This window comes from Armigeres subalbatus, chromosome 2 (genome assembly GCF_024139115.2).
Source record: "Armigeres subalbatus isolate Guangzhou_Male chromosome 2, GZ_Asu_2, whole genome shotgun sequence".
Classification (NCBI taxonomy): Eukaryota; Metazoa; Arthropoda; class Insecta; order Diptera; family Culicidae; genus Armigeres; species Armigeres subalbatus.
The window spans coordinates 136116474-136135769 of NC_085140.1; the positions used below are offsets into that span (position 1 = coordinate 136116474).

At 38.2% G+C, this 19296-nt stretch overlaps 1 protein-coding gene across 2 annotated transcripts in view; it reads right to left on the reverse strand.

Annotated features, from left to right (window-relative positions):
• Nucleotides 1-8679: 8679 nt before the first annotated feature.
• LOC134210897 (semaphorin-2A) overlaps nt 8680-19296 on the reverse strand; it is a 367095-nt gene continuing 356478 nt past the window's right edge. For both annotated transcript variants that reach the window (XM_062687324.1, XM_062687323.1), the window contains exons 13-16: nt 19113-19221; nt 18665-18743; nt 17527-18067; nt 8680-9806 (exon numbers count right to left, since the gene is read on the reverse strand). In XM_062687324.1, the coding sequence (XP_062543308.1) occupies nt 18672-18743; nt 19113-19221 (181 nt within the window). In that variant the 3' untranslated portion in view covers nt 8680-9806; nt 17527-18067; nt 18665-18671. The remainder of the gene's footprint in view (nt 9807-17526; nt 18068-18664; nt 18744-19112; nt 19222-19296) is intronic.

The following is a 19296-nucleotide window of genomic DNA, read 5'->3' on the forward strand; positions in this document are numbered from 1 at the left end:
ATTCGGAAGGAATATTACATTCTTTTACGAAGGGCTACCGAGGTGGTTGCTTTAAGTTTCTTATATTCGAACTAATTTTTTTTAGTTAAGTAAATCAGTTGGGCATTAATAAAATATTGAATTTTGATACAATTTATATGGAAATGAAAAAAAAAGCCTTGGAATATATGTTTTGCGCAACATATCTCAACCACATGTATGCACAAAAAAGAATGGAAGGACAACAGAAACTTACCCCATTCATCCGTTTATCGACTTTTGTACTCCGTGCATTTCACACGTCTGGAGTATATCACACTTCCTTCCCATTGTTCTCAGGTTTTCATTAACGCGCGAGACCTTTTGTGTGAATGGTGTAGATCCGCCAGCTTCCAACTGCCAGGAGGAGGCGAGGTCGTCGAGGATGCGATGCAAAGAAGCAGGTGTGATGAGCGTGATATGCTGCGTTAGGAACGATCAATAGTGTGGTAAAGTGGTTCTTCAGGATTGAAGTGTGAAACTAACGAATCCCCGCGCCAGGATATATGTGGGAAAGTGGTCACGTGCATGCTGGGAATTATCTACTTCTACATGGAGTTAAAGTTAGAAGTTTGAGAAAAATGTTTTTTTGCGTAGTTTATTTGTGTTTTATCTTTAAGAGATTTATGGTATTTAATTTATGTTAGAAAAGTTACTACAAAGAATATGAGCTTCGTTAATTATTTACACTTATTATTTATGTTAAACTTAAATGTAAGGTACGACATTAGGGAATTTTATTTGATTGCGAATTCAATTTTAGTAGTTTACATCTTTCGATCACCTTGTCGAACTGTTGACAGCAGTATTGACAAAACCTACATTTAATCCATTCGGAAGGTAAAATCATCTAAAGTACTACTTGGGGTACTTCGAATATATTGGTCGCATTTTTTCTTCATATCTCGGTTGAGTGCAAGTCCATGTTCGATGGGCTTTAAAAGCAACACAATTTATCTCCATTTTGTTACCCTCTGGAGTCAACCGGTGAGATGCTGGCTCCTTACTATGCATGCATTGCATACCTACATTGCGAACGCATGCATAACGACACAGTTGGGTTATCCTAAGTGAGTTTTCGTGCTCGAGCTCCAAGCAACTGGCCCGGCCATGTTGGTACCTGACATGGTAACAATACTTTCACTTTTTGTCTTCGCATCCCAAAATGCCTATCTGGGTCGTTCCAATAGTTTACATGTGGAAAACAAAGCACAGCTCAACCGTTCGACATGTTTGAAAATAGAAGCCTTCTTCTGACTTCTCCATGTAGCATAGCAAGCAGTATGCCGATCCGGCTGAAAGGGTACCTGTCCTGTACCGGAAAAATAAGCTCAAGGGATACATTTCCATGACGCAAACATATCTTCCGTCAACCTCAGTCTTAGCCATTCATGATAAAATATTAATTAACCCTGACGAAACTCTATGCCGACAACAGGCCACTGCCAGTTCCACTCACGAGTAGACCAAGTGGGGAGTTTCTTTCGTTACCAACTTGTCCATTGAGCAAAGAGCTTACCGACCATTAAGTAATTGAACTGCAAACCCTCGGTCCGTGTCAGTGGGCCACCACAGGACATGGCCGCCATAGTTCAGGAATACTTTGATTACAACCATCCAGTTTTAGTGCTATTAAATATTCAACATGCGGTGTATTCCCTACAGAAATCTATCAGATCACATTGTGCGTGTTTGTCGGCATACGTAGGGAAAGCTGATTCTTCGAACTCGATACTGCGGAAAGGGGGACCCATTGGATGCATGACTAATTCTGGCCAAGCGGCCGGCCCACCATACAAGCAACCGAAACCCGACAAACTCCGCATTCGGGAATGTCATGGTGCATACAAACTCGCAAGATAAAACATTTATGAGCTGATTGGAATCTTATTGGTAGCTGGAGCGATGGAATGACAATAGAAGCAAGATTATGTGCCAGTAAAAAAAGAAAATTGAAGTAGATTCATTATACTGCCGAATCTGATCTGGTGATATGAATTGAATTACATTTGCCGATTGAATCTGGAACATCTGATTGTTGTGACACTTTGAAAGCTAATGACAGCTACAGTTGAGGCCCATTACCATGATTTAATAGCTGGTGTATATGTTTACACTGCACGAAATTAGAATAACGCCACTCAGCGAAAAGTTAATATTGAAAATTCAAGGACAGCTATTCCCAATACACAAGTAAAACATTTGATGTAGTCAAGTCTAGCCTAGACATACACAACCAGTTCGTGAAAAAATCATGGAAAGTGATTGGATTCGACTTCATCTATAACTTTTTTTGTGTATATGTATGTTTGAAGCACATCATAAAATAATGTAGTTCAAACATAAAAGCAGCCAGGCCTACTGTGCAGCGTTGTTAAAAATACATATGAAAATCAATTCTTAACATAATTTCGCAATTAAGCCATAGAAGGGGAACATCTAGTACCAACCGCTCGCTCCGTTCATATTATTACGTGATAGTTGTCGAATCGTTGGGAGCAGGGTTTGCAGAAATTAGATATTCAACAACAAACTCTCAATAGATAACAAACAACGACAAAAACTGTTTGGAATCATTATAAGCCATAAATTATTCATTCATTCAGCTCAAAACGATTTCAACTGGTATCGAAGTAGGCTTCGCGCACTGTCGGATGTATTCCGTGTTTTTTGACAGTATCTTTTGCATTTTTCGCTTTCGCTGATTCGAACCAACATTTTTTTTATGAAGAAAGGGTTGACTACATAAATAGCACTGTTGCGATCCCGCGCAGCCAGTGTCGATGCTGAAAGTTTATTACAAATTGTGGTGTCAGTTAGTTGTTGGAAAGGCGCATTGGAGAAAGAAAATTGTTAAATATTTTGACTGTGCATATGCACAGCACATGTTTCGAAATGGACAAATTGATATGAAATTTGCGAAAAAGAATCCACGTGTCTTGGAGGGACTCGAACCCTCAACCTCCAAGCGAGTGCACATTGGCTGTGGATATACAACAGTAAAGCACATGTGGAGATTGGACAAATCAAGCATCCGAAAGATATTCAATTTGCAAAAAAGAGCTAACCGCGGTGGAGGTTGGTACTCGGATTCTGATGGCTTTTCCGCAAACGTGACCTTTAAGTGGTCTTGTTGTTTAGGGGTTATCACGCCTATCTAGAGAGTAGGATGTTGAGGGTTCGAGTCCAACCAAGACATGTGGATTCTTTGTCGTAAATTTCATATCAATTTGTCCATTTCGAAACATGTGCTGTGCATATGCACAGTCAAGATATTTAACAAAAAAAATGGTTTTCGTTCGGCCGAGTTGCCGAATTAATTGAAAGAAAATTGTTTTTTTTTTCTCAGGACCAGAATTTTGTGAAAAGAATGGTTTAATTGCGAAATGGACTGTTTCGGTGGCGTCGGCGTGGAAGCTTGGTTTCTGTTAGTGATTCCATCCATTTAAATTTACGGGCTTAATTTATTCAATACAACAAAGCTGCTTTGCGGCGCGCGAGCCGTTTTGATTAGGATTCCACAAAGAGCGGTCAATTTATAAGGCAGTGGCAACTATATTGCCACCAACAAATTATATGTTTTTCTATTTATTAACAAGAGCTCTACTTATTATTTCCCATGTAGTGGCTAAATTTGCTACTTAGTAACCCCCCAGATGAATTTGAGCCAAAAAAATTAAATGTCAGTTTGAGCACGGTTTTTTCATGAACCTAAGTTTCGAGTGGAAGAAGAATTTTTAGTTATAATTCGTTGAAAAAAAACGAAGAAGATATACTTTTTCCCATTGGTAATAATTATTTTGAATCTCATGGGTTAGATTATGACGTGATTAACGTGAAAAATTCTTTGCCTTTATTGTATATTTGGTTTTTAAATTTTTGACAAAATTGCTTTAAAAAAATGCAAAACAATTTTTTTTTTCAATTATAATGCGTTTTCCTACTAGGATTCTTCGCTAAAAAATGTAAGTGCCTTGTTTTGATTTGTTTTACGTAAATCCTAATTTTTTAAAAATCTTTTATTCATTTTTGTTGTTGCCTTGTTGTTGAGTTTTTTTTTAATCATTTATTCATTTTTGTTGTTGCCTTTTCTCCCGCTTGCACGACAGTGTAAAATAACATTCTCCGAACGATCCGTTGTCTGCGGAAACCCGTTCAAAATGGTTCGCGCACGCCGGAAAGCAGCTTTCTTATATCTAATGATGTAATTCCATTAGCTCCGCCCCTTCATCAATCGTTATGAGTGCACATTATATTTACACCCATATCAGATCACAAAGGGGCGGGGCTAACGGGCTCAATTCATTGAAAACAAGAAAGCTGCTTACCGGCGCGCGAGAGCTATTTTGATCGAGATTCCGCAAAGAACGGTTCGTCAAAATATGATGCAGCGGAGCGGACACAGCAGCGCGAAGGCGTGGGTAGCAGTGGCAATGCTGAAAATTTATTCCAAATGGTGGAGGCTTAGCGAAAAATTATCGAGTGGCGGTCGGACAGTTTCAACGCAAGGTACCGACAAGCGTTTGGATGCAGTTAGTTATTGGGAAGGAGCATTGGGAAAAGAAAATTGGTTCTTCTCAGGACCAACATTTTATGGAAAGAAAGAGTTAATTGCGAAAATGGGCTGTTTCGGTGGCACCCACTTAAACAAACGGATCTTATCAGGGCCACCAATTTTTGATGAGGAAGAAAGAGATTATACTGAGATTTTCGGAAGAGTAAAATATCAATAAGGTAAGTTCACGTAGAATGAGAATTCCACCGAAAAATAAGTTAAAAGCTACGTGAATTTTAGGTGTAAAAAATCTATGTGATTTTTCATGTGGAAACAACGTGCAGATTTGTTTGGCTAAATGTTTGATCATTGTGTATGTATGCTCCATGTACATATTCTGTATTAATATTGGTGTCAGCTTTGGCTGACACATTTGTCACTTGTTGTTTGTTGAAAGAGTATCGGGACATCGTAATTACCCATTTTTGAAGGTCAAAATCATCGTGACGTACTACAAAACTAAGGTTTTGAGAACGATTGTTGCCCCCCATTGGCCCGGTACCACTACGGAGATGAGCATTACGTGTTTCAATAGGACGATGCCCTTTTACACTCGAACAATGCGACTTAGACCAAATATGGGGACAATTTACCGATTTTCTGGACAAATCTTTGCGGCCTCCCAGCTTTCCGGAGTTGGACCCTCGTAACTTTCTTGTTTGGTTCTTTATAATGGCGAAGCTGAACGAATACAAGGTCAGCAACTAGGACCAGTTCAAGATGGTAATTCTCAAAATCTGGAACGAAATGCCCATGCAGGCCAGAAACGAAGTTCGTGAAGAACTACAAAACAGAGGTCATTCAAAGATGTTGTAAATGTTTCTTATAATCAATACTTTCAATAAAATGAACCCAGGAAAATAAAAAAAAAATCTAATTTTTTAACATATTTTTAAATAAGGGTATGCGATAACACATTTTTTCCTGTCAAAACAAAACGAAATTCAGATTTACTTCCGAGGCTACGAAACGAAACCAGGTCCATTCGATTCGAAGTTTTACGAAACGAAGTTTAATTTTTTTCCGCGGAATTTTTATTGAACAGTTTTTTTTTAATTGTACACATAATGCAAAAAAAAAAAGAATAAAGAAATCCGCGGGAAAAAAATAATTTTGTTTATTTTATTTTGGAGTCCAATATTGTTACCCAAATGCCATAGGAAGAATCTAGCTGAATTTTACAAAAGGACAGAGGTAACAGATCAGTTTTGGACCTGTTCACCATTTTCAAAAGCATGTCCTTCACCATAAACAACGTAAAAATATTCATAGCTTAACATTTTCAACAGACATCAGTAAAAATTGAAACTGCACTCAACAGATTTCATATTGATTAGAACTGTTCAACATTTTGGAAAGTGTTACAGATTCAAAGTGTCACCCTCCATTTCAATTCACATCTTAAATAAAGTCTCTAGGAAAATTTTCAACCACATTCATGAAGATTTATTGAATCTGTAAAAAATTCCAATATGGTCTTTCCAAAAGATTTAAGCAGTATTAAAGCTATTGATTGCAGTGCAAAACTCGACTATTTCTAAATTTTTACTGAGGTCTGTTGGAAATATTAAGCGCGCAATTCTTCTACGTTGTTTATGGTTGGAGGCATTTTTCATCCATTATCATACGAGAACGATTAGAAAAATTCTGTGGTGTGCTGGTTGGGAGGCGAACCTGAACATTAATAGCCGTTGGATGCATTTATTCTATCCATCACGGCCAAACGTTCCGGATTATGCGGGACAGTCTGGGTTTCAACCTACTTGCCTCGCATTGCCTAGCGTCCCGGAAAACGTTCCGCATTCCATGATGAATCTATGAAGCCTGGATATTTAATACGTTGCAAATGAAATGTAAAGAAATCTGTAACAGACCTGACTACTGAAGTTGAGGGTCTTGAGGGTCTACTGAAGTTATAGCATGAAAGTAATTTTGTAATTGTATTACATAGTAAGACTTAGTGAAGGAATTTATATGTATAAAATTTTGAATAGAGTTGGAAAGGTTTTATTCAACGGCGCAGCTGAATTTTTTATGAAATAAAAATTGGAATTATTAAAAACTCATTTCCGCGAAATTCCGTTTAATTTCGCTAAAAGTATGATTTTTCTTTCGAAATTTTTGTAATTTGTAATCAGAAAATCAGATTTCCCCATACTCAAATTCCGCAAAATTTCGTTTCGAATGCTCTAAAACAAAATTTTTCGAAATACCGCATAATATATTATGCTTATTTTTAAAGTGTAATCTACCAGCACCAACAACTGTTTCTTCATCTCTGTATCTACTCGAAGACTTAACATAGTTTTGCGACCTCATTGGAATCGATCACAGAGCGTTAGTCATTACTTCTGATTAATAAAGCCAACGTTTTCTAATTTACCGTTTCTTTTAAAGTAAACTTCGAATGGATGTATTGTTGCCCGGGAATTATTTCAACCTTGAGCAGCATTTTGGATAATGAATGGATAATTTTCAGAAAAATCTAACAGTACAAGTGTATTGTTGTTTGCAAATAATGTCATAAGTTATAAGTTTATCAATTTTTTCAATAAAATACGATACAAAATCATCTACAGGCTTTATAACGGTTTCTAAATTACACCGTTCAGTGGTTAGCCTTTGCTGAAAAACAACATCTTCTTTTCCACTATAACAATTAAATATCACTTCAGTTTCGTTTCAGCTTTCGACATTGCCCGTTTGCAAAGTAATTATTTTTTTGTAATTGTTTTTAAGTTACTTCGATACAAAAAGTCAAATAAAACATAAACCCTTTTCAAATGTTGGTCCACAATTGTGTTAGATTATGCTAAATTGCTTCCCATACAAATTTTTATACGTCCAAAATGTTTCGTTGGTTGATGATAGGCTGCTGAACCTATTATTGGCGCTGTAGGCATAAAACACGCTGATAAATTTTCACTCAATATGGACGTGAAAAAAGTTTTTGGTAGAAAAACTTTTTTCCCTTAAATATGTCACAGGAACATTATTCCCAGAAAAGTTAGACAATTAAAATACCTATCTGCAGAAAAAATTTCATCGATTTCTGAGATGAGGTTTTTTTGTAATATCGATTTTAATTTTTAAAACTATTTTTTTTAGTGTAGAAATCGGTATTTTATTTTTTGGATATTTTTCCAAAACACTTCTGGGAATTTCACGACAGTCCACCATACAACACTTTTTTGTAGGTCTTGTCATTTTAGAGTTACATCGATTTATAAAAAATCCATGAAAAAAAAATTAGGCCCTCATCAAATGTTACTCTTGACAAAAACTAAGTATGCAGAGTGGCTTAGAAATACCATATCTTTATGCCCACCAAGTTTCATTCGATTCTGAGATGGTGCTAGCCCCATAGAAGGGTTGGCGCGAAATTCGTCTATAGACTTTTGCCCCACTGGAGAAGGGACTGTGAGAACTTTAACCATTATTTCTGCCAAGACGAAGTACATGGTTATGGGTAGAGACGGAGGTAAAAGGATGTGAAGGGGATGTATATTGACGCATAGGGTCTTCTATGGCTTACGTAATCAGCTTGCTAATAAAAGCATAACTGCCTCATATAGATGAGAAATCAAGCCAATGTAGGACGGTTGTTCAGCCCCTGATCTCCATCCTGAACCGTTTCACCTTCACGCTTTCACTTTGACTTGGGCCTAGATCAGATTCCTACCGATACGAGACCCGAGGAATGGTGCCTTTGCTGTGATATCCTGCCGGACTTCAATCCAGCGCTTACTTACAGATTTTGTCTTCGTATCCCATCAAAAACTAAGCAATGAAAAAGAATTTGATTTGTTTCTTGTTTTTATGATTTTTTCAGTAGTGAGCACGTATGAGCAATAAGAAGCAAGGCGATTGGTGCCGCATCTTTGTTTTGCGATGAGGTGAATAAATGTTCAGTGAAATAGAGAACTGAACAGTTCCCTTATATCATAACGATTACGTGTACAAAGTGGAGGCCAAATTTCAATAGCAACAGTACCAGGACAATAGGAGCAGCTGGTGTTACGAACTTACCTTTAACGTATTTGTACAAAAGAATATCATGTTCGGATTCTGGCGGAATTTCTCATAAAAAAAACGAAATATCAACATTTTGTCTTTAATTTTTTATTTGGTGACAATTATTGTCATTATAGATTCACGTACAAAAAAGCAATTTATAAGAAATCAAATTAAACATGTTTTCTTCTGTTCATTTTCTTCAGTCTTAACCGTCTAATAAAAACTTAGAGCTAAATGTAATACTTTTCTTTATGTACAATGCTACGTTTTTTTTTCTTCTTCATTTTTTATGATTCATCTACTCTCTTCAGCTTCAAGGTGAAATTTCATCTGTTTGCCTACATGTACCGTCCATTCCTAAATAACAACGAACCATCCTCAGATCTGATGTGCTCTACTCCTAACTCGTTCACCTACCTTTATGTTTCCGTTTCTGTCGTTTTGTTTTGCTTGTCGGTTTCAATTTGCTACTTCCGGTTTCGGTGATATGTCTGCGGGTATTGCATCGGTCAACCAAAACACCATTCAAAATTGATTTCCTTTTTCTATTTCGTTCCGAATATTTCATGCGGTTTTGCTGTCCGTTTTTATTTTTTGCTTTAGTTCGTTCTCTTGATGGCTGCTAATGTCCTGAATAATCAATAGCGTGTGTTGAAGTTGAAGAGAGAATATATTGCATCGGTAGCGCGGTTGGTGACCGCCAGCGCGCGATGGGAGGGAGGAAGTCTGAAGCGTGTTATGAGTTTCGATTTGTAAACTGCTCGGTTAGTGGGAAATGAGAACTTGAGGGCTATATATGGGGGAGATTTGATACTACTTTATAGGATGTGGCTTTCGGCTATCGCGGGTTGATTTGTCTTAAGTGTTACATTTTTGTTTTGCATGCTCACGGAAAACCGTTGGTCTTTCGTCGAGTTTCGTTTCCGTGGCATTGAATTGCTTTTCCTGTTTGTGAATGTTGATAAAATGCTAGTTTGTTATCTACCTTCTTACCTAGGGTTCGTTCTCGTCATTCGTGGTTTACCTCCGGTTAGTACAAAATTAAATAGTTAAATCATAAACTAACTGCATTCATCCATTCCTTCATCTCTTCCTATTAAATTGCAACAACGAAATGAGTTTTCGGCGGTTTACTATACTAGCGGTGCAAGTTGTTCTGTAGTCGAGTTCAGAGTGCCTATGTACAGTTTTGGGATGATGGGATGTTTCCAGAGTTCTGTGGAAAAAAAATAAAGGAAATACAAAAATTACTCCATGTCGAACCGACTCAAGAGACACGATAAAAAAAACCCAGATTAATCCACCTAGCGGTGATGATGCCTTCCTCGTTCATTATAAAATATATCGAGTAAAGTTATTACGGAGGTTAAAACAGCATGAATAAAAAGTTATTAATGGCTTAGCTATGAATAATGTATATACGGTACATTGTGTCGGGCATAACTTTGTGATTGTTATACAGACTTCCAAAAAAATTCGAATAATTCTTCCTCTATAGACTTTTAAAATTCATTGTAGGGCAGTCAAAGCTTGGATATGTTTCAAATCGGCTAATCATTTTATCTTATACATATTTGTTGATGGAATGATGCTATGGCAATTACATTGCAAAATATTTAAAAAAAATCAAGTTAAATTGTAAAAAAATATGAATAAAAATATAAACAAAAATAGTGAAAAATTCGAATACCATACACAGAAAAAAATAATGAAAAGTAAACAGCGCGTAAAACTTGCCATGCGGAAAATTACACTATTCTTCGCTGAAATGGCCCTCTTTCTAACAAGATTACTTACAGCTTGCATACAATATAGTCGATTCACATCGAATATTGTATACATTTAGGCTATATCCGTTCTGGAATTACGCTAATATTGACGTTCCATTTATGTGCATGATTTTTAGCCTAAATTTCAGTGGATTTTTCTATCTGTGTATGGTTTCAAAAGCTGAACGAAATGTACAGTACTTTTAAGGCATCGAGAATGGATCTAATACTATTTTGAGAGTCTATTCAGACTATAATCTTTCCTCTTGATAAAGATTATCTTGATGTTGAAGTTCAAACATTTCATTGTAGTAAATTAAAATGTTAATTTATAATGCAATTTATAATTTATAATGTAATATAAACGCACTAACTAAACGCATCTTTATCACTTCCATCATATTTTAGAAAACTAAACAATCTTGGTATAGGTAAAGAATTGTGTTTGATCATGAACTGCGCTCATCACGTATCGTGTGTGCGACTTTTATTTTGTGTCACTTTTGTTTGCTGTTCTCGGGCCAACTGCTAACATAATATGCGTAGCAGTTGGCGCATTATCAGTCCAATTAGATTTTAAATTTGAATGTTTGTGCACACGTACCCAGTAATTATAATGTTATTCAATTTGTCTTTCCGTACTAAGAGTAGCCTATAAATAGTGACTCCCTAATCCAGTGGTCCCCAACATGCTTACTATTGAGGGCTGCATTGCAATTTTTAACTGTTGAAGCGGGCCGCAGTACAATATTTCCGTAGCTGGAAGTACGTTGACATGATAGTTGATAGTCATCATGTTTTCTGGAAGCAATCTTTCAGTTGAATTTAGCTGTTTTAGGTATAAAAGCATCCTTATTACGAAGCAGTGTATGGAAACACTATTCTTACATGAAGTTCAACATTAAGCTCTTTTAAGTCTGCGGACAAAAACAGACATCTGCTATTTCTATAGCCCGGAACAATAACATCGATGTATGTTTGGCTTACTTAATATTTATGTAGTGATGAATTTCATTAATCATGATGATATCACGATTCATGCTTTCTATTTGGTGCTGCAACAACTTAGAATCCCCAAATGCAACGAAAAAAAACTTATCTTGTCATGTAATGCTGAACAATGGACCTCATATAGTGTATTCCCTGAAATCCTTCGCGGGCCGCAGGAAAAGGCTTGGAGGGCCGCATGCGACTTGCGGGCCGCACTTTGGGGATCACTGCCGTAAAAATACAGATGCTCATTTTTTCATTATTGGTGAATTCGTTTAACGATATTATCGCCCGGGGTTAGAATGGGTTACTGATACAAGTACTTTCAATGCCAGTAGAATAGATTGAATGATCTTGGGGGCCAGAGAACTAAATACAGTATTTACCCGATTTTGTCACTCCCTGATTTTGTCTACCCCAGATTGTATCACGTTTTCGACCCGATGTTACCTAATCATCAACAATGATTTTCATGAAATAACTTTCACCGCCTATGTTTTATCATGAATCATTTCTGAGTACATACCTGTCGAGAATTTTGTAAGCCTTTTCGACAAGAAATTACGGGCATTAACCAAGGCATAAACTAATTCATATGTGTGAAACAAATGAAAAAATTGAAATTTAGAGATTTCCCGATTTTGTCACATTTCCTAATTTATCACCCCAAAATACACCATAAAATCAGGATATTACTTAATGAGAGACCCTTTTGAAGGATGTTGTTGAGCGATAACCCATTGTGACCCGACGGTGAAAATTATATCTTCGGACAGATTAGCTCAAAGCCTATTTACGGTAGCATATGAGAAGCTAGTGGTAGAGAGAAATCGGTTAAGCCGGAAACTAACTGGGTGACAAGATGTTTTAAACTTCTCTGGTTAAAACAGAAATCACCATTTTCTAGCTCAAACTCTAATTTATTTCTAAAAGTCGACTAAGAATCGCTGACACTGATTTATGTCCAATTAGTCCTATCAACAATTCTTAAATTCCATCATCCGAGCTACCCGAATATGAATGTTGGTTAATTTGCGGTGGCTCGTTATGATTGGAGAGAACAATCAATAGGTTAATTAAATAGAGGCCTACGCTATCATTACGGGACGGTAAACAGACCTGACACGACGGCCCTCCGACGAGGCAGGAGATTTGCGCAGGCTCAATAAGCCGCCTTTAAAAACAACTATTACAAACGACATAGAAGATAATACGACTCGATACAATCGGCAACGACCTAGGCGACGAATAAAGGATCATGATTGGAAGCTTGGAACATGGAACTGCAAGTCGCTAGGCTTCGCAGGTTGCGAGCGACAGGATAATCTACGATGAATTACATCCCCGCAACTTCGACGTCGTTGCGCTGCAGGAAATCTGCTAGAAAGGACAAGAGAGGAAAGTGTGGAAAAGCGGGCATCGAGCGGCTACCTTCTACCAAAGCTGTGGCACCACCAACGATCAGGGGACCGGATTCATAGTGCTGGGCACGATTCGCCAACGCGTTATTGGGTGGCATCGCAAGGATGTGCAATAGAGTGATTCAAATTTTGACTTTTTTGCACCCCGATGCTTAAACGATTGCATTTGCTATTTAAATAAACATCCTAAATTTTTAGCTAATTCGGATGTAATTTGATTGTGCACACGTCATTTGAAGTTTGTAGGAAAATTACTATGAAAATCGCTATTGATGTAAAATATCGTTCCGTGAGGTGGCCCATGAACTATTTGAATATAATAAACGCGTCGACTTCATAGAACACTTCCTAAGCTGAAATACAGTTGTTGTTGCGAAGCGATTTGACTTTTGTAAGTAAAGTTATATAGAAAACAAAAATGCTCATTATTGATATTGATGTTATTCTTTTACGTGTTAAATTGAATTTCCCACGATTCAGTGTTTCCTTAATAACTTTTCTTGTAAACAACGAATCGTTTCGCAACAAAGTTGAACTGCTTCCTAGCTAAATTTGCTAAGTAGCCGATGTATTCATACGTTTTTGAAGCTTAATGGGAAGCGTTGTGGAACGGTTTGCCCAAAAGTTACTGTTTTTATATCGATTTTCATACAAACTTCATATTGCGCGTGCTCACTCAAATTACAACCAAATTAGCTAAAAATTTAGGATGATTCTTAAAATAGCAAATGTAATCCTTTAAGCACAGGGGAGCGAAAAAGTCAAAATTTGAATCAGTCTAATGTGCAAGCTGAGGATAAAAGGCCGTTTCTTCAACTATAGCATCATTAACATGCACTGCCCACACGAAGGGAGACCCAACGACGAGAAAAAAGCGTTCTATGCACAGCTGGAGAAGACATACGATGGATGCCCACTGCGGGACGTCAAAATTGTCATCGGCGACATAAACGCTCAGGGAGGAAATGTTTAGACCGGTCATCGGACCGGATAGTCTGCATACAGTATCGAACGACAACGGCCAACAATGCATAAACTTTGCAGCCTCCCGCGGAATGGTAGTCCGAAGCACTTTCTTCTCCCGCAAGAATATCCACAAGGCCTCACCTGGAAATCGCCTAATTAAGTAACGAAGAACCAAATCGACCACGTTCCAATCGACGGCAAATTCTTCTCCGACATCACGGACGTCCGCACTTACCGCAGTGCGAATATTCAATCCAACCACTACCTTGTTGCAGTATGTCTGCGCTCGCAACTCTCGACGGTGTACAACACGCGTCGGAGTCGTCCAACGCGGCTAAACATTGGGCGGCTACAAGATGGTAGACCAGCCCAAGAATACGCGCACCAGCTGGAAGTGGCACTCCCAGCGGAAGAGCAGCTAGGTGCGGCGTCTCTTAAAGATGGCTGGAGAGATATTCGATCCGCCATTGGAAGCACCGCAACCGCTGCACTTGGCACGGTGCCCCCGGATCCGACAAACGACTGGTATGACGGCGAATGTGAGCAGTTAGTTGAGGAGAAGAATGCATCATGGGCGAGATTGCTGCAACACCGCACGAGGGCCAATGAGGCTTGATACAAATGGGCGCGGAACAGACAAAACTCGATTTTCCGGAGGAAAAAGCGCCAGCAGGAAGATCGAGACCGTGAAGAGACGGAGGAACTGTACCGCGCTAATAACGCACGAAAGTTCTATAAGAAGTTGAACCGTTCACGTAAAGGCCACGTGCCAAACGAGCGTGAGGTGATCCAAAGGTGGCGGCAGCACTACGAAGAGCACCTGAATGGCGATATGACAGGCAACGGTGGCGGTATGATAATGAACCTGGGAGCACGCGCGCAGGACATGCGACTTCCTGCTCCGAATGTCCAGGAAATCCATGAGGAGATCGGCCGACTGAAAAACAAGAAAGCCCCTGGAGTTGACCAACTACCAGGAGAGCTGTTTAAACACGGTGGTGAGGCACTGGATAGAGCGCTGCACTGGGTGACTACCAAGGTTTGGGAGGATGAGGTTCTGCCGCAGGAGTGGATGGAAGGTGTCGTTTGTCTCATCTACAAAAAGGGCGATAAGCTGGATTGTTGCAACTACCGCGCAATCACATTGCTGAACGCCGCCTACAAGGTACTCTCCCAAATTTTATGCCGCCGACTAACACCAATTGCAAGAGAGTTCGTAGGGCAGTACCAGGCGGGATTTATGGGTGAACGTTCTACCACAAATCAGGTGTTCGCCGTACGTCAGGCATTGCAGAAATGCCACGAATACAACGTGCCCACACATCATTTGTTTATCGGCTTCAAAGTCGCATATGATACAATCAATCTGGATCAGCTAGCAGCTAATGCACGGAAACGGATTTCCGGAAAAACTGATGCGGTTGATCAAGGGGACGATGGATCGGGTGATGTGCGTAGTTCAAGTTTCAGGGGCATTCTCGAATCACTTCGAAACGAGCAGAGGGTTACGGCAAGGTGATGGTCTTTCGTGTCTGCTATTCAACATCGATTTGGATGGAGTGATATGAAGGGCAGGGATTGACACGAGTGATAATATTTTCACAAAGTTCGTCCAGTTATTTGGTCTTGGAGACGGCATTGATATAATGGTACGTAATTTTGAGAGGATCGAGGAAGCCTGCACACTCAGTTTTTATTTCTGCAGCTCGGCAATAATGCAAAATAGCAAAACAGCAAAAATAGCAAAACAGCAAAACAGCAAAATAATCAACTGATATTCCGACAAAAATAGCGTTTGTTAGCTGGTTCTCGGCAAATCATTTGCTGATTATCAGCAATTTTGACAAAAATCTCGGCCACGAAGTTCGTATGGGTATTAGTATGTGAAAAGGTTTTTTTTGCATTTGTAATTCTAGAGGTTTCAGTTCATGGTAAACCAAGTGACACATTGCGATAAAGTACAACTCAAAGAATGCCGAAAAACTTTGCTGAAGAAGGTACGTTGCTGGAACGTCCGCAAAAAAGTTATAACACTTCGAAGTTTGATTACTCAAACCATATGCAAAAAAATCGGCCAGCACTGCCGAATACGTGGACCAATAGTTTAACTGAGTGCAATTTTAAAATTCTTGATCTGGTAAATTGAAGCCGATTGGAGCAAAAATGCAAGAAAGTACAGTGACCTGCATAATAAAAAGCCCACTTGCCGTTTTTCATACAAAATGGTCAACTTTGGAGATCTATATCTCGATTGCGTGTGAAGCAATTTTGCTGAAAATTTGACCAGAGCTCAGATATAACTTGAATTTTACCACACCTGAGTTTCGATCATATTGATTCATAGGGTAAAAAATTAACGGGGTAACACCAAAACGATTTTTTTGGCAAAAAATTGATTTTATAATATCTTGAAAACTACAACTCTTAGTGTACAAGTATATTCCGCAAACTTTTTTGTACTGCCAAAATACGCGTTTTTGTTGAATAAGTAAGCAGTTTACAACCTATAGAATTCAAGATATTTAAAAAATAAATTTTTGCCAAAAAATTCATTTTGGTATTACCGCAATAATTTTTTACCCTATGAATCAATATGGTCGAAACTTAGGTGTGGTAAAATTCAAGTTATATCTGAGCTCTGGTCAAATTTTCAGCAAAATTGGTTCACACGCAATCGAGATCTAGATCTCCAAAGTTGACCATTTTGTATGAAAAACGGCGAGTGGGCTTTTTATTATGCCGGTCACTGTACATATACCCATACTAATTTTCATATAAATGTCAATCACAATGCAGAAAGCGGAAATGCAACCAATCCAGATAATCTTTTGTATAGTTGATTGGGGTTCCAAAATGGGTCAGACAAACCTTGATTTCACATGATTCGGTGAAGTTTTAATTTTTCCATACAACTGCTCTTCACTTCAATACACACACACACATATACACACATAGACATCACTTCAATTCGTCCAGGAGCCGATCAGTACATAGCGCTAAGGGCCTCCTATAAAAAGTTTGGTTTTGGAAGAACGAATATGTAGCCTTTACAAATACTTTGTATACGAGAAAGGCAAAAAGTACTTCGGAAAAAACTTCTAAGCCCATAGTACGATCTGGCCAATTTTCAATAGGAAATATTGAGACAGGATTATCCGTCGAATGCAATTTGTTGCAAGAAAATCGGTTGAGAGCAAGTACAAAAAAAATGAGCTAGACTTTTCGCACTTTTAGTACGCACACGCACAGATAACACCCGAACTCGTCGAGCTGAGTCGATTGGTATATAACACTATGGTTTTCCGGGCCTTCTATAAAAAGCTAGTTTTGATGCAACTATTTAGCCTTTAAGTTTACGAGGAAGGAAAAAAAATATTCCAACTTGATCAATTTTCAATAGCAGTGGGACAGGATTTCTCGTCGTTGCAAAATATGGCAAAAGATAAGTGTTTAAAAAAAAATAGACTTTTCCACTCATTTTTTGTCTAAAAAATGAATTTTGGCCAAAACTCTGGCCAATTTTCAATATGAAACAGAAAAGGATTCGCCGTCGAATGCAACTTGTTACAAGTATTTTTTTTCAAGAATGGTAGCAATCAAGGTAGCAATACCTACATAATCATTAATGCAAAAACATGCAAAATGATGGAAAACCAAAACATACTATCTAGGACCCTTAAGTGCTTTTTTGACCTTTCTTATTTGATTTTTTTCAATATATTTTGCGATGCACGAGAAAGGCATTGGCAATGCTAGGTGGATTAATCTGTTTTTTTATTAAACCACTTACCTTGTTAAACTACGCGATGCTCTACTAATACTCGTCTGGACCTCCTTCAACGACAGGAACGGGGATGAGGAATTTGGGAAAATGACAACCTCTACAATTGTTACTTCGTGGGTATTGATGATCTCTCGCAAGCTCGTTGGAATTGGCTAATTATGTAAGTTTTTTTTTCTGTTTTTTTTTTTCAAGTCTGCTGCTGTAGTTTGTTTTACTTTGTTTTCCGTTTTAAATAATTAAATAAAAAAAATGATCCACTCGAAAGGTAGTCCACCGACCGGTTTGCACGAACTGTCCGGGAGCTGGCCCCAGTCCCGGACGTCACAACACTCGTGGCAAATGGTGGCGGGTTACATTGGTTTCGATTTGTTTGCTTTTCACTTCCTCTCACACTATACAGCGTTTCATTACACTTTTTTTTTGTTTGCTTTTCTTTCATTTTCTTATTGTTGGATCATTAAGGGTATCACAGTTCATTTAGTTGATTGTAGTACCCTACCAAAGGTAGTGGACAAGCTATTCGATGTTGAAGTGACAAAGTTTGGTCCTGCGGGCGGTAACGAAGGGAAGACATGTAATGAAATAAAGTCAATGAACGTGATTCGTTTGAGATGTTTTAGTTGATTTTTTGATTTACAGGGTGATTGAGGGTATGTAATGTGAAATAAAAAATGTGAAAAAATATTGAAAGTATTGGCACAACAAAGCAAAATAGAATGGTGATTTTTTTTTAAAAGATTCCATTCATTTATAATATGTTAATAAAAAACCTTGGATTTTCCAATTAGCGAATGGAGTGTTTTTGTTTAATCTTTACAACTGACAAAATAACATGTACAAGAATTAATTACTTCCATTCTCTTATTCATGAGAATCTAATTTAACTTTAAATGTTGAGTTCCAAACAGTTTAGCAAATAGGAGTCAAAACAAATTAAATTCCTCGTTGATTGAAGTGGAATTTTAAAAACTTTAAACTAAAACCATTGGATATTTTTGACAAACCATACAAAACGGGACCAATGAAAATATCACACACCCTCGGACAGATGAAGGGGCCAGTTATGGAAAGAACGAAGTCATGGGGATTGATTCAGCGAAATCAGTGATGATAATTTTTCAATTTTGTACTTTGCCGTACTCACCTTGATATCAGACGTTGGGATTGCGTTGGAAAACATCGTTAGGATGCTGATTGCTATAGTTTTGCTTGGATGAACATTGCTGGAGGCGAAATGGGAAGAAAGAGAGGGAGAAACGATGACATGGCTGTTATTGCTTATTTTTCAGAAGGATCGTAAAATCGCGACGGTTGAGATATTTTGGCGACTGAAACCTAGCGAGCGCGCGAGTGGGCAACGACATCGAAATTGGTTTCAATTCGACGGTAAATACGGCTATTAAATTCATTTTATAAGCATTCTCGCGACAATTTTGGGAATATTTGAAAGATAAAGGTGATCGTAAAAATAAATCGACGAAACACATGCCGCTCCAGGAGCAGGATGGCACAACTAATAAAGTTTGTCTTTCGCCTTTTTTGCGCGCATCCACAATCTCAAGGTATGGGGAATCGCACAGATTAACACTTACTGCTTGTTTCTTCTCCCAGGTCTTCATGGCCGATTTGTACTTCTCGAACTCGTGGCACCAGTCGGAATATATTTTCTGATAGTCATTGCTCTTATTCGGTGGAGTACATCTAAACGAAACGGACATGAACAGTTATACGAAATTAACCTCAGAAGTGTGTCATAAAAAAGGACCATAACGACAA